This window comes from Stenella coeruleoalba, assembly GCF_951394435.1.
Source record: "Stenella coeruleoalba genome assembly, chromosome: 3".
Lineage (NCBI taxonomy): Eukaryota > Metazoa > Chordata > Mammalia > Artiodactyla > Delphinidae > Stenella > Stenella coeruleoalba.
Window position 1 is genome coordinate 60,722,072 of NC_137148.1, and position 15,743 is coordinate 60,737,814.

The 15,743-nt window shown below is 42.6% G+C and overlaps 1 protein-coding gene across 6 annotated transcripts in view; it reads left to right on the forward strand.

Annotated features, from left to right (window-relative positions):
* Positions 1-15,743, forward strand: part of PDE8B (phosphodiesterase 8B) — a 372,638-nt gene that overhangs the window by 228,900 nt on the left and 127,995 nt on the right. For all 6 annotated transcript variants that reach the window (XM_079917344.1, XM_079917345.1, XM_079917342.1 and 3 more), the window contains 3 exons: positions 9,472-9,662; positions 13,131-13,190; positions 15,253-15,310. In XM_079917344.1, coding sequence (XP_079773470.1) covers positions 9,472-9,662; positions 13,131-13,190; positions 15,253-15,310 — 309 coding nt within the window. The remainder of the gene's footprint in view (positions 1-9,471; positions 9,663-13,130; positions 13,191-15,252; positions 15,311-15,743) is intronic.

Sequence of the window (15,743 nt, forward strand, 5' to 3'; positions counted from 1 at the left end):
GTTAGTTTCTATTGTAATGGATATGTCAGTATCCTCAATATTTCTTAATATTTTCTTATGTTTTGAGTCTGTCATGTTAATGTACATCCAAGTTCTAGATTGTTGTATGTTCTTGGTGACTGATCCTTTTATTATTATGTAGTGTCCCTCTTTAAACTTCTGCCTTAATTTCTATTTTATTTGTTGGTAATATGGCTGGACAAGCTTTCTTTGGTTAATATTTTCCTGGTATATCTTTTTCTATCTTTTCATTTTCGCTTTTATTTATAACTTTATGTTAAATATCCCTCTTATAAGGAGCACATAGTTTTATTTTTCTAAAACCTATTCTGATAATCTGACACTAATAAGTGAGTGTAATCTTGTTACACTGAGTGTGATTACTGATACAATTAGTCTTGATTTTCTATTTGTTACCCTTTTTCTTTTTCTCATATTTCTACTTTTTGTTAAGTTGACATAGTTTTCAGAATTACCTTTTATTTTCTCTGTTTTAGAAACTGTAGGTTACGCTTCTATTTTAGTGGTTACCCTTAGCTTGTTTTTAATGTTTGTTTAGCAGTCAAATTTTATAACGAAGTCTCAAGTGTACTGTATTTCTATCCCCTCAAATACGATATAGTCCTTTGCAGTATTTAAATATCCCATAACGGACTCACTCCCTCATCACAAAAACAATTGTCTGTAATTTTGGACTTATTATATTTGGTATGTTAAAACATAACAAACATTTTAAATTCGTGCTCATAAGCTATGAAATATAATAGTAAAACTAATGCCGTGAACCCACCCAGCATAAGAGGTGGAGTGTTTCCACTGCTACCGTGTACCCTGCCTGGTTCCTGTCACATGAGTTTGGCCCCCATGACAGCAGATACAAGTGGTCAAGAGTCCCTCTCTGAATAAGGGACAGAATAATTAAGAGACTCTTTTTTAAAAAAATAATAAGCTCAACTTAGAACCAAGGATGTCTTTACTCCTGGATCTCATTCAAATGTAATTTCACTCACTGATCCATCCAGTTCGAGTCTGTGGAGTACCTATGTGCTCAAGGCTCTGCACCAGGTGCTGCAGGGGAAGGGGGCCGAACAATGACCCCTGACCACCCAGGGAGTCTGGCGGGTTGGTTTTATTGTCTACTACATTCTAACTTGAAAGGCAGAGATATCTAGTCAAGTGTTCTTGTGCTTCTGATACTGCCATTGCAACTGTCTTCGAAATGGCCTAGAACCTTAGTTTTTAATTTTTTTTTTCTTTCTTGGAGCAAAATTCTGTAATTTTCTTTTTCTTGGAGAAAAATATCTACTCTGTAACTTCACTGCCATGCCGAAAATGTTAACTACATCAACCGGAACGCTTAGGACTCGGGAGGAACTTACTTGACAAGCACATTCCAGGATGTGGTTGCTTTTGACGGTGCACTTCTGAGGTCACCAGGGGAAATTTGCTCCCGTGTAGAGACCAGGAGGTGTGATGTGGCCTGGTGGGAGTGCTGTTGGGAGTGGAGCGGGTGGACGTGCCTCGTCGTATTGTAGAGGACAGCTCTCCTGGGTGAGTGCCTGTGACTCACAGCAGGGCATGTTTTCCAGTCTTAGCAAAAAAAAAAAAAAAAAAAAAAAAGGGGGTAATATTATGAGGCAATAGATTTTTATCAGCATGATACCATCTGAAAATCAAGAGGTCTTTTCTTCATCAGTGCCTGGAACATATTTACTTCCCCGTGTGTGGAATTGTCTCTGCTTAGAGTGCTGTCGCCCCTGCCCCTCACAGAGCTTTCCGACTGGACTTGGAAACAGATCTTCACTGCTCTGGCCTAAGCGTTTTCCCAGCAAGACAGCACTTTCCTTTAAAACTTAAACTTCTATGTTGTGTGGACATGGATTTTTTTTCTGGAACCATTATATATTGGAGACTTTATGTTGGAGATCCTTTGGCCTTGTGGGAAGCTGTTCTTCACATAGTAAATGAAATGACCGAGTGATGGAGGTGTTCAGACTCAGTAACTTGCTGTGGTCAGCATCTCCCCTCCTGTCTGTCCTTACTGCTGGTACCAAGTCAGGTCCTGTACCTGGCCCAGCCAATTTCATGGAACCACAGAGTTGTTAGGGGTTTTGGGCCAATATTTTGGGGGTAAAATAGAGTACGTTACTTAATGATTGCCCAGGCTCAGGGGTCCAACCAACCTCAGTTCAAATCTTGTTAGTTGTGTGGCTGTGGGCGTGTCTCTTAATCATCCCATATCTCAGTCTCCACGTCTGGAAGTGGGGATGATGCCCAACTCGAAAGAGTTGTGAAGGGTTATTAAATGAGATAGTATGTTTAAAGTCCTTTCAGTGTCATGGCTGGCCCTTAAATTCTCATTAAACTGTAGCTGCTCGACAAAGCCCTTACTTTGCATAGTTCCAGTGTGTGCAAATTTCAGAGTTTAGTTAACATCAGATCACCAAAAAGATGTATTAAACAAGACGTATTAGCATTACTTTCTTAGGGACATTTGAGGAAAGCTCCCAAACCATTTTTTTCCAACTGAATCGACCCCACCTATGATCAGATTGGCCAGCTGTTTAGTATGATGTAGATATATATGTGATCTACTCTAGAAGCTACTTGTTAACCTGGCTTTTGCTTAAAGCCAAACCAAGTATTCTGAAAGTTAGATGTTTAATAGTAGACGTTGATGATCCATTTGGAGACATGTAGACACACACTTTCTAGAAAGAACACTAATAATAACGAACACTTACATTGTCTTCAAGTTAAGGAAAAGCTAGGGTTTTATTTTTTCATCTTTTTCATAATTAGCCTTCACCAGAGAATATAGTTTCATACTCACTTAGCTATCAAAGACCGCTTATTGCTGTCCTCAAAAAGATAGTTTTCAGTACTTTCTTGAAAAAACATGTCAAAGGAATGGTTACAGTACTTGTAGCACAGCAAGAGGACATCAGGAAAGATTACTGAAGGAGGAGCTGGGAATTGTGGGTCCAGCTGTGCTGCTGCTCTGCTTAGGGAAGTTGCTGAACTCATCTGTTGATTGGGGGTTGATGGATCACCCCCAGAGTCCCTTCCTGCTCTGAGAACTCCTGAGAGTCATGGTCCCTGTCCTTGTCATGGCCACTAGGACCGCCCGCCCCAAGTCCCCCGGGATCTGAGTGCTACCCCCTGCAGCCTCTTACACTTCATTCTCTGGGTCATCCCTTACTTCATTATTCTGGCTTGGGTTGAAAGATGAATTAAACTTTGTGGTTCCGGACTTCCCTGGTGGCGCAGTGGTTAAGAATCCACCTGCCAATGCAGGGGATGCAGGTTCAAGCCCTAGTCCAGGAAGATCCCACATGCCACGGAGCAACTAAGGCGATGTGCCACAACTACTGCGCCTGGGCTCTAGAGCCTGCGAGCCACAGCTACTGAGCCCACGTGCCACAACTACTGAAGCCCGCGCGCCTAGGGCCTGTGCTCCACAACAAAGAGAAGCCATGACAATGAGAAGCCTGCGCACTGCAACAAAGAGTAGCCCCTGCTCACCGCAACTAGAGAAAGTCCTCGCACAGCAACAAAGACCCAACACAGCCAAAAATAAAAACAAATAAATAAATAAACTTTGTGGTTCTAAGAAGGTGTAGGTAGAAATAGAGGGAGACCCTGCATGGTAGTTTGAGGTATTCATAGCTACGTTTGAAAAGCTGTACAGGTAGCCCTGGCTTTGCACAGTTCCAGGACTAAATAACACCAGGCCCAAAGATTGCAGTCACATTGGTGTTTTAATTGTGATGATTGCATCAAGTGCAAACTTTGCTGCTAGTTCTTCAGTCCACAAGTCCTTACATAAATAACAAATGTGCAGCCTGTGCAGTGACGAACCACATCACTTTTTTTGAAGTCTCTACCTGTTCTAGCACAGACAGCAGAGTGTGCAGTTGTGTCACCCCTTTATCTCTCCGTGATAACTCACACGGCATTACAAAATATATATAAGTGTATCATTGAAAGAAGGAGCTAGCCCACAAAGACGAAAGTGTAGCAAAGGAATGGAAAGCAATAATGCTGGAAGTGAAACAGCAATGTAAATGGAGTTAGAGAAGAAAGCGGACTGGCAATGTTGACACTGCTGCCTGTGAGAGAGGGTTGCCAGAGGAAGTTAATCAATGCAAGTTTATTGAGCTAAATGAAGAAGTGGTTGTGACGAAAAAGATGAAGTGATGCCAACAAAAAACTGCACAGTAATTAAAGGAACTCTGGGGACATTTCATGACATTGAAAGTACAGAGGATAAAATGTTGGAAGCTGATCCAAACTTAAGAGTTTATAATTCACCAAGGCGTAGAAAAGAGGCTCATTCTGTATCATCATTTATACAACTGGAAGAAGGCAAGGGCTGTTCAAACTACTCAATCAGCTTAAACATTTTTTTTAATTCACAGTTTCTAATGTTTTAAAGTAAGTGCACTGAATAAATATTAATTTTACATTTTTCATTTCGCTATACATTTATAACCAACAATAAAAGTTTTTTATGTTTTGACAAAATTTCGAAATGTCATGGAACCGCCGTTTTTACCATCCTTCATTAAGATTGTTTGCATGGTCATTTATATGGTCTGACACTGCCATGCAAAGTGAGCACTGCCTGTGTTTGTGTTCTGATCCTGGACAAAGCCCAAACTGGCCAAGATCTGCTCCAGAAGGAGATGTTTCCTCATTGCCCCAGGCTTCACCCCAGATCTGCTTTTAATCTTCTCTTTCGCTGTGTTTACAACAGTACAGTGAGGTTGATATAACAAAACCACTTCCTTCTTCCCGTTCTCCTGTGCCTAGATTCTTTCCCTGGATGCCATGTCCTTGCTCTGTCTTTGGTCACTGCTTATTAGAGCGTCTCTTGTACTTATCTGCTTACCTGAACCTCTCCCCTGCTTGCGTCCTAGGGGTAGAGACTGGACTATGGTTGTCTCTGTCAGCTTCTTACTCTCAGTTCTTAACATCGTGCATGATAGGTCATCAAAAAGTATTCTTTGAAGGAATGTTCCACATACTATTTAGAGCAAGTAAGAGTCAGTTTTTACTCTTTATAAATTACGTTCAGCTATTTATTAATTATTTTTTAAAATATATTTTACAAAATCATTTTATGGGATTTGCCTCAGTGAATGGTCAATAAACATTTACAAACTGACATGTTTGACAAAGAAGCTAAATATTGATACATGGAATGATAAATCTGAAGAGGGACTATATCACAAAAGGCTTTTGAGGGGTTATGTTCTTTGGTTTTAAGTAACAGCTGTCTTACACAAAATAGTAAATGAGTAAGAAATAGATAGTGTGTTTTCTTTTTCAGAATCCAAGGAAGAGTTGAAAAGCCATGGCTTAGAAAGGGTGACAATGAGCCATCTCTGAGTATTTTGACAGAAGGGATTTAAGCTTCTTCCTTCAGTATCTCTACTATTAATGAGCCACGGGTCCTAATTCCCAGCCTCTGTGTCTCTCTGTTCACATTTCAAATTCCCGGAAACAACATTATTAGTCCAGCTGTGGCCTAGGAGATGGGGACAGAGAGTACAGCTTTGGTTACTTGGGTGGGTTCCTTTCCTAAAGAAGATAGAATTTTCCAGAGATAGGCAGACCTTAAAAAAACTGATTACTATAGTACTTTACTCTAAATATATATATATAGTTTTTTAATTCCCATAGATTTTCACTTTGCTTAGGAGTTGGATTACTGAAAAGTAGTCTTTCTGAATTATTTTTTTATAAATGGAAAAAATTTTGAATACTACCTAGAGAGATTTTCTAATGAGTACTCTTGTAATGTAAATACTCTTGTTTCAATATGTAGATTTTAATTTTTATTCAGGTAGGGGGAGGCCAACAGATTAGGAGAGACTGTCACTGAAAGATAGTTTGTTACAGTTTCTGAGAGGAAGGGCGGTCAGTGCAGGACCACAGAGGGAAGCACTAAGGTTGATTGGAGGCAGGGAGCCTAAAGGGGCAAATGTGGGCCAGAGCCTTGACTGTGGTTTCTGTGGGAAGCTGTGAGGCAGGGAAAGCAGGGTAGACAGGTTTAGCTAGTTTGAATCATTCCAGAAGAGTGTTGGGCAGAAGGGCTGTCCCTAGTTGTCTGGTGCCTGGCGCTGCAGTGATTAGAGCAGGTAGATAGTGGTCCAGAGGGTTAGCAAGTGATAGAGGTGGTAGGAGTACGGACTGGATTGGTTTGCATAGGAAAAGTGCGTTCCTAGGCAAGTCATTTGCTTTCTCTAGGGGTTGGAGAATTGGTTATCCCTCTGGGGCATCCCTCCAGGGTCATCAAGGCTCCAGATGTCAAAGCATCAGAAATATCAAAATTAACGAGGCATAATTAATACAACTCCCCACTTTGAATTGGTTTTTAAGTTTCCAAGTGAAATCTGGTGTAAGTTCCTAAACCAGGCATTACCAAGATCGAGCCCTCTGCTGTGAGCTCCACTTCCTCTCCCACCAGCTCACACTCCTCTCTGTCACACTGGCTTCCTTGAGTTCCTTGAACACATCAGGCATGAGTCCCACTATAGGAACCAGTGGATCTGGTCCCTCTTTGTGGAATGCTTTTTCTTCAGTTATCAACTTGACTTTTTCATTTCCTTCAGGCATTTGCTCACATGTCACTTTCTCGGTGAGGCTTACCCTAACCACCTGACTTAATACTGGTCCCAGCACCCGCTCTGGATCCCTCTTACTCAACCCTACTGTCTTTACCTAGCACTTACCACTTTTACCATTCCATATCATTTGCTTATTTCTCATGCCTGTTGTTTGTTTCTTTACCCCTACAATGCAAGAGGTCTTTATTTTGTTCATCAGCGTACTCCAAGCAATTAAAAACAGAGTAGGTACATAGTAGGTGCTCAGGAAATACTTGAATAATGACTTTATTTTTCCCAAAGTGGAGCACTCCCGTCTTTTAAGGACATCTAAGACATGAGATTAATAACTGTAGCAATGTCCAATATGGGAATACAGTTAGGTTCTTATTGCATTCGTCAAATGTTGAGGCATAAATGGTATAAAGGAAATATAAAGTGTTGAGGTTCTTGCTTAGCAATCATAGTTCAGCCAGACAGATGAGAGAAGTTCTGTCACCTTTTCTGACTTCTAGGCTTTGCTTATTGAGTTTCTCATGCTAATGCCACAGCTACATCAAGTAAAGGGCTAGTGACTTTTTGTACAAGCCAGTTTATTCTACCTGATTTTTTTCATTGTAGCTCCATTGTTAACAGTTCTGTTTGAAGGCTTTCTTTTCACTCTCAAGATCCACAAGGCTGAGCCCCTCACTTCTCTTGGAAGAACCACGTCCTGTTTCTTCCTAGAAGTAGCTCTGTAGCTGAGGTTTTGGGGGATAGACTGACCTGAGGAGTGACAGACCCGTGCCCGGAGTGAGCCGTTAATAAGTGTGGCTGCCTCATGTGTTACTGGCATGTGATTTCAAGCCATGTGCTAAGAAGTAAATGTCAAAATCATACTGAAAAATATTATTTCTCTTCTGGAAACATGGCATTTGAGAAAACAGGAACTGATTCAAACAGTGTAGAACAAATGACATTTATCATACATTCAGATGTTTAACGGTAAGGAATTATTGGAGAGGTTTAGGTATGAAATGGTGGTGTGGTTTCTTTTTTTGTTTTTAGAAAAGAGTCTTTAATAGATGCATATGGATGAAATATGTGGGATTTACTGCAAGCTGATACAGGAGTTGGAAAGTGGCTAGGGAGAGAATTGAAGCTAGATTGGCCAGGAGTTGGTTATTGCTGAAGCCGGGTGATGGGTACATGAGGGTAATTATACTGTTGTTTCTGTTTTTCTATGTATTGTCAATTAATGAAGCATTTTTAAAATGTAGTGGTAATTATTGGACAGTTTGTCTTGTTTCTGACTTTAAATGAAAGACATTCAGAATTTCATCATGAAGAATGGCATTGGCTATGGACTTAAAGGACCAGAAACTTCCCTTCTGTTCCTAACTGTTTAAACCAGAAGTGGTTGGTGAAGAATATTAAATGCCTTATCAATATCTTGAGATTATTATATGTATTTCTTATTAGACCTATTGCTGTGACGTAGTTTTATTCCAATTGACAGTAAAAACCCTCTTACATTTTGCAGAAACCCTCCTTTCACTCAGATAGTAAGTGCTGACCGGCAGGGGGTCACAGCAGGAACAAGACAGGCAGGTCCTTGCTGTCCTGGAGCTCAATTCTAGTGGGGAAGATAGACCACAAACAAATAAATGAACAAGTTCAGGTGGTGGTATCGCCATCTCTGGCTTTCTGGCCACCAGGGAATCTGGGTCCCAGAGCCCAGGGAATGAAGAGGGTAACATGGTGGGAAGTATGGCTACCTTCTTTCCAGGGAGCGGGGCTTCACTTTTCAATGAAGAAAAAAGAGGCACATTTCCTCACCTGAGCTCCAATAGCTTCACATTTCACAATTGTTCTTTCTAGATTTGGCAAACGCTAGGTGTTGGAATTAGTTTTTGAGATTGTTTTGAGTTCCCCTCCCTTCTGTGTCTGGATAAGGATTTAAGTGCTAAGTTTAGAGAGGTGGCCAGGTACCTTGAGACGAACACCAGCTGCCCTGGCCCCAAATATGTGTGTATGTGAATCATAGTCTAACTTGTGTTGATTAGCCTATTTTCATAGTGCTCAGTCTATTTAAAAACAAAGCCAGTTAGGAAATTACAAATGGGTAACAACCACCAGCAGAGCGATGGACCATGTATTCTGTGCTCACTCAGGCCTCATAGCTAGCTTACAGGGCACTGTTCTTAGCACATCTGACATTGGAGAAGCTGTAGGCTGAAGAGATGAACTACCTTGTTCAAAGACACCCTAGAATCAGTGGACCAGCCGGGATTTGAACCCAGGTAGCTTCTCTCCAGAGGCTGCATTTTAAACCAGTATCTTGTAGGCCCGCTTTTTTTTTTTTGGCTGTTTATTTATTTTTTTATTTTCTTTAATTTTTTAAAAAAATTTATTTTCTATTTTTTTTTACATCTTTATTGGCGTGTAATTACTTTACAATGGTGTGTTAGTTTCTGCTTTATAACAAAGTGAATCAGTTATGCATATACATATGTCCCCATATCTCTTCCGTCTTGCATCTCGCTCCCTCCCACCCTCCCTAACCCACCCCTCTAGGTGGTCACAAAGCACCGAGCTGATCTCCCTGTGGTATGCGGCTGCTTCCCACTAGCTATCTATTTTACGCTTGGTAGTGTACATATGTCCATGCCACTCTCTCGCTTTGTCACAACTCACCCTTCCCCCTCCCCATATCCTCAAGCCCATTCTCTAGTAGGTCTGTGTCTTTATTCCTGTCTTACCCCTAGGTTCCTCATGACATGTTTTTTTCTTAAATTCCATATATATGTTTTAGCATACAGTACTACTCTCTAAGGATGATGATTACTGTCAAGATTCTCTTTTCTTTGTGTTCCAGGTTTTGCTGATCTTTGCAAAGGAAGACAGTCAGAGTGATGGATTCTGGTGGGCCTGTGACAGAGCCGGTTACAGATGTAATATTGCTCGGACTCCGGAGTCAGCCCTGGAATGCTTTCTAGATAAACATCATGAGATTATTGTGATCGACCACAGACAAACTCGAAACTTTGATGCAGAAGCAGTGTGCAGGTACCTTAGATATGTTAATATGTGAGTAAATGTCCACTTAACAGCTTCAAATGAAATTCATTTAAAGATGTCTTCAGTTCTAGCCCACATATTTCTAAAATATGTGTTGATGTTTCTAAGTAGTATATACAGGTTTCTGTGGTGAAGGCGGTAGCTCCTCCTATGGCCTTTTCTATTTCTCCACATTTGAGTTCCGATGAATTTAGAGGTGTGAGCTAGTCTCCACTGAAAACTTCAGGGTGTTTTCTCCCCTTGAGTATGGCTCATGTTTCACCCAAAAGAAAAATTGAAATTCACACAGTTCTTGTTACAGAGATAGAGTTTGGATTTACACCAGATATTTTAATCTTAATTATTCTGTCCCAAAATGAACATCAGAAATGTGTGAAATAGACCATTTTTCTCTGCCTGACACAGATGGGTGGATTCTACAGCAGTCGTGGAGGGAAGGCAGCTACTTTGCAGCAGCAGCAAATCTTCCAGGGATCCAAACCCCCTGCTTGTTTACAGAAATGTGCTCTGGGGAGGAAATGCTTGCCTGTTCATAAACAAATGCAGTCATCAGAGTTCGCTCTGGATGAACTGATCCATTTAGCACAAGTGGAATGCTTTGAAGCTGGATGGGAAGAGGTCACTAATTAAATGCTAGACCAGGACAAACTCCAAATACGTATGGAGCTGGAATTGCCTTGAATATTAGCAAGTGAAATGAAAGGTAGGGAGATGGTTCCTTAGACCCTTTGGTACCCTGACAAGGAATTAGTGCGTTAAGAGAAGTTTCTTGTCACGGCACCACCTTGCTATTCTTGGACCATTTTCAGTTTTCCAAAGAAGAAACTTTCTTAAGGAACCTTTTTTAAAATGTCTTACTGGTCCCAAATAATCCTATCTTCCTGCATAGAAACGTTTGCCTATTTAAGTATATAATACTAAAATGTGTCACAAAATATTTGGGTATTTTTAGTGTTAAGAAATAGATACATGTGTATGTATATATATATATATGTGTGCGTGTGTATGTGTGCATGTGTGATTTTCAGGCTAGAATGGGGTCTCTTATAATTAAGCAGGTCTGCTTTTTCTTGGTCTCCACTTACTCTTCTTACATGATTTTGTAGTAGAAATAGCACAATCCTTTGTGCATATATAGAATGATTTAAGACAGGCTTCAGATGTAAAAAGAAGAAATGAACAGGAAGAATTCTTTTAATTCAGGCAAAGGCCCCCGTTAGCAGTTAAGCTTCGTAATCTTCCTTGAATATAAAGAAATGTAGTCTTGTTTCCTGATGAGTGAATGTTTGTCTTAGCTGCACAGAAAAACAGTGGGGCATCAGTGCAGTTCAGAAGCCAGGTTATGTGTCTGCTGGTGCGTTTACTGACTGTTACCAGTCACATTGAGGATGGTGAGATTCCTGAATGCTGGACTGCCAGCACACCTTCCCTAAGATGTGTGGGGATGCATTCCCAGCAGATGTGCCTTCTTCATTGTCATCTATGGCCCAAGATCTCTGGTTTTTGAGCTGGACTGGACCTTAGCTTAGCATGCTTCCTTGGACCCTGGCCTCACCTGTGCCCAGCTCCCCCTTAGTCCTCTCAACCAGGAAGAGGTCCAGGTCTCTCTGGCCACACCAGTTCCTTTGGAGGAATGAGAGAGAAGAGGTCAGCAGCAGGAAGGGACCTAAAACACAGAAGCCAATCTCAAAAGAAGCTAAGCAAGCGTGAGCTCCAGCCCAGTTACGTTCATAACGTGTTTTCTCTTGCCTAAGCCCCACCCCTTAGAATGCAGCCCAGCAGTGTACCCATGACACCTCCTGGGGGTGGAAGAGGCTGAAGGAAGGTGAGAGGTGTTTAGCATCTCCCTAGAGATGAGAGCGCACCTCTGAAACTGTACATTTTTTTTCATTAGGTGCACCTGGTATTTCTGCTGAGATTTCAGTAGGCTCCTAAGTAGGAGATAAGTGTAGCTTCATGTTACCAGGACGTGGTAGGGGGTAGGGTGGCTGAGTGGGAAGTGGTCTGGGCTGGCATTACCCCTGCTGCCCATAGTGAGTTCAGGCGTCTCTCCAAAGGAGCTCGTTCAAATACCATTTATCCGCAAGGGGAACCTTCATTTCCCAGGAAGACAGCAGCTGGTCTTTTCTTGAGCCTTCTACTCACATAGAGTGAGGTCTCAAGGAATAGGACATGGGGAAGGTACATTTTTAGAGAAAGGTGAAGAAATTTAGTCAAAGAGGATGAAGCAGTATGAGCTGGCTGTCCCTGGGGGAGCAGTAATGCATACACCTTAAAATGGAGAGAGGGGCTTCCCTGGTGGCGCAGTGGTTGAGAGTCCACCTGCCAACGCAGGGGACACGGGTTTGTGCCCCAGTCTGGGAGGATCCCACATGCCACGGAGCGGCTGGGCCCGTGAGCCATGGCCGCTGAGCCTGCGCGTCCAGAGCCTGTGCTCCGCAACGGGAGAGGCCACAACGGTGAGAGGCCCGCGTACCGCCAAAAAAAAAAAAAAATGGGAGAGGGGCAGAAATGCCAGTAGCTAGAAAGAAACAAATACGGGTTGTTTCACGAATTCCTCAGCCTTCTGTTCTTAGAGGTGTTGGTTCCCTTCTGAAGGATCCCGAAATAAAGGGAGGTCAGACCAAGGAGATGGATGGAAACAAGCATGCTTATTTGTACTAAGACTCAAGCATGTGGCCCTTTATTAAGAGTTCATCCAACTCATGACCCCTGACCAAAATAATCCAGAATCTGAGCTGCAGCATAGCACATTTTCTGGCATCATGGACCTCAAAATTCTATATCCTTACATATTTTAACCCTGTTAAATTCCTAGGGAATAAACAAATTATAGACAGGTGGTCATGGTACAACAAATATCATTATAGTGACAGTTACTGTGTTGACCATTTCTCAGCCCTAGTTGATGACTCAGTTGTTTAAAGTATTTGAGCACAAATAACAGTACAACTGAAAAATTGAGATGGCTCTTTGTGAAATTTTTAAAAGACCTAAACCTGCACGTGTACATCCATCTGCCAGCAGTCCTTCTAAGGGCAACTTTCTGAACTATCTACTATTTTAAAAGATCCATCCCAGTTAGCTCCCCAAGTACAAATTGATAACTAGAGAATTGTAGGACTGCCAATTTTCTTGCAGCGTGGAATTTCAATCAGAAAACATGGAAGTTAAGTGGAATTTGCCAGTTTTTGAAGTGGAAAATTGGCAGGTCTGACCTACTGGAGAATTGCCTGGGAGTTAAAAAATTTTTTTTTTTTTTTTTTTTTTTTTAGTAAAAGAAAGAGATTGTCCTAATCCACAAGGGCATCTTTTTTTGTTGTTTTCCATGTGTTTTCAGACTTCTTCTTTACAGGGACATTTGATTTTGTGCCATTTTCACTGTGAAGAAGTCCTGTATTCTGGTAACGGAACAAGGCGTAATCACTGGTTTGACTTGGAGCTTTCTCCTTGCAGGTCGATCCGGGCCACAAATCCCTCGGAGCACACGGTGATTCTTGCGGTGGTTTCACAAGCGTAAGCTCACCTCCCGTTCCCAGCTGGGAATACTACTCTTCCTCCTGAAACATTGGTCTGTTGTAATTCAGCCTTTGAGCTGGCAAAGCAAGGGGGAGGTCTTTGGCCTCACAGCAACAACCTTAGATCTTACTTGGGATTTTCTTTGTTTTGCAAGTTTCTAGAAATATTTGGATTTTTCTCTTTACCCTCTCTAATTTCTGTCAGCACATACACACTTCAAGAAAAAGATGGTTACTCATCATATGCTGGAAATGAGTAGAGAATCTGGGGAGGAGGAGGTCTGGAGAGAACATCGTTCCAGCTTATCTTTTCTCTTTGAAGAAAAGAGATAGGAGAATGCTTATTTTTTTCACTTAAGAAGAAACAGATTATAGCATGAGAGCAGGCGCTAAAGCCACCGCAAGAAAAGGATGGTGCAGTTTATGTTGGGACTGTTACGTGGCTAGAAGCAGGACAGCAGGATGGCCCCACTATGGTGATTGGCACAGATTCTGCCCTGAAGGAGCTGACAGGCCAGCAACTCAGAGTTTCAGCCTCCCTCAGGCAGGCCCCGCCCAGGGGAGATTTGAAATATCCATTCCAAAGCCATATTGGAACAGTGGGAAATCCTGGCTTCCAAGTCTTGCCCTAACCAAAGACTTCTCCTCACCTGCTCCTCCTTGAGTCTCTTGATAGGAGCTGTGTCTCTTCACTTGGACACCTACCACAGGCTCTTGGCCCAGGAAAGTGAAGAAACTGTCCCATTGGTTTCTTACCATCTTGCCATCTTGGTGGGGGATGGGATCTCAGCAAGAAAGAGCGAGGGGAACCGAGATGTGAGACCAGCCTTCTTCAGCCCTCTTGCTTATATTTTATCTTCTGGGGATGTGAGCTCTTAACAGGGTCTTAGGGTCTTGACATGGGTACCAGAAGGGTACCAAGCCACACAGCATTTCCCCAAGCCTGGCTGATTCCATGGGCCCAAGACAAAACATTCATTTTTTTTCTTATTCATGTGTACGTGTCCTTGACAAGTAATGGCTTGCTGTGTCTTGTTATTATTTTTCACTTTTTTCCCCCTATTTTTTAAGTATTTCATTTATAGAGGAAGTTAATAATAAAATTAATGCTGCGTGTGCCACCCAGCTTATGAAATAGAACATTATTAATACCCTTGGAGCCCTTTTGTGCCCCTACTGATTATTGTTCAGAGAGGGTAGAACCTTGAGTTCCTAATGAGGAAAGGGGGTAGGGAGGACAGCTTTTCCCTGCTGGGAAAATGCCACAGGTAATGCCACAAATAGACACTGGGATTTCTCTTCCTGTTCTCATTCTGCTTCTCCACCCAGTCCCCATTGTCCCATTTTTCTTCCCTGTTTTCTAAGGTATGTACGCCATGCTACTTGCTCGCTGTCTTGGGGACACCGTTTCTCATAAAGGTGGCAGCAGAGCTACAGCATGACTTCATGACCAGCTGACCCCCACCCCGTCCTTGTATTCAAACTAAAGTTCTGAGACCCAACTGCAGGCTCAGTGTAGGAAACCGCCCCTGAGATGAGTGCCAGTAATCAATTTCTGTCTTCTTCCCTTCTCACTTGGCTTTCCTGATGACACTTCTTCCCCATTGGCCCTGGGGTGCTGCAGCCTCTAATGCCAGTTGTCTTCCTGAGAGTTGGACCCACCTAAGTCTTGGGGTGGGAGTCATGCTTCCAGAAGGTTTGGGGATCTCAAAGAGGACAGTGGTCTCTGGGATGAGCGTTGCACCTTCCTTGTCCCTTTATGGGAACTGCTCCGGTACATTTGCTCCAACTCCCAAGGAGCCCAGAGTTGGAGAGGGCCTGTCGTGTGCACCTTTCACACACACTGCTGGAGTTCCTTCTACTGTCTGTGTTCTTTCTGCACCTGAAGGCGGACGTGGGAGTCTGGGTTCTTACAAGGCAGGTGCACCCTGCGGGCATGTGCTGGGCAGGAAGTCACCCTCACAGCCATCTCCCTGCTTGCCTTGCGCTCTCCGAGTTTCAGTGTGAGGAATCCCGGTTTTTATATCTGCTGAGTGACCACATTTTCTGCTTTGCTACAGATCCGGCGACTATGAAGAGGCCTCGGTCCTCCCTCTTCTGCACGCAGGCTTCAACCGGGTATGTAAAAGATGAACTAGCACCTCTCTCAGATACAGATACCTAACCTTAGCCAAACAGCTAAGCATACTGTTATAGGCATTCAGCCCCAGAACTGTGAGGGAAAGGAAGCAGTTGTTCTCATGGGATGGTGACGAGCACCTGCTGGTCAGGCTTTTTTCCTTTTTCTCTCATAACTTCATATATCTTAGCTACAGATATGTAATGATGTAAAAAACCTGTCTTCTTATATCAGGTCGAAATTCTCTAGTCCCAAAGTAATCTCATTTAAATCAGTCCGGTCAGTTAGCGTGTATGTGTGTGATTACATATAGTTAGTCCACCAGATCGGCACCCAGGGCTCTGTGCTCATCAAGGGCCCAGCCACAGCTTACACCCTGGGGACAGGCCCATGACAGCAATAGCATCTTGGGAACTCCTCATTGAAGCCATA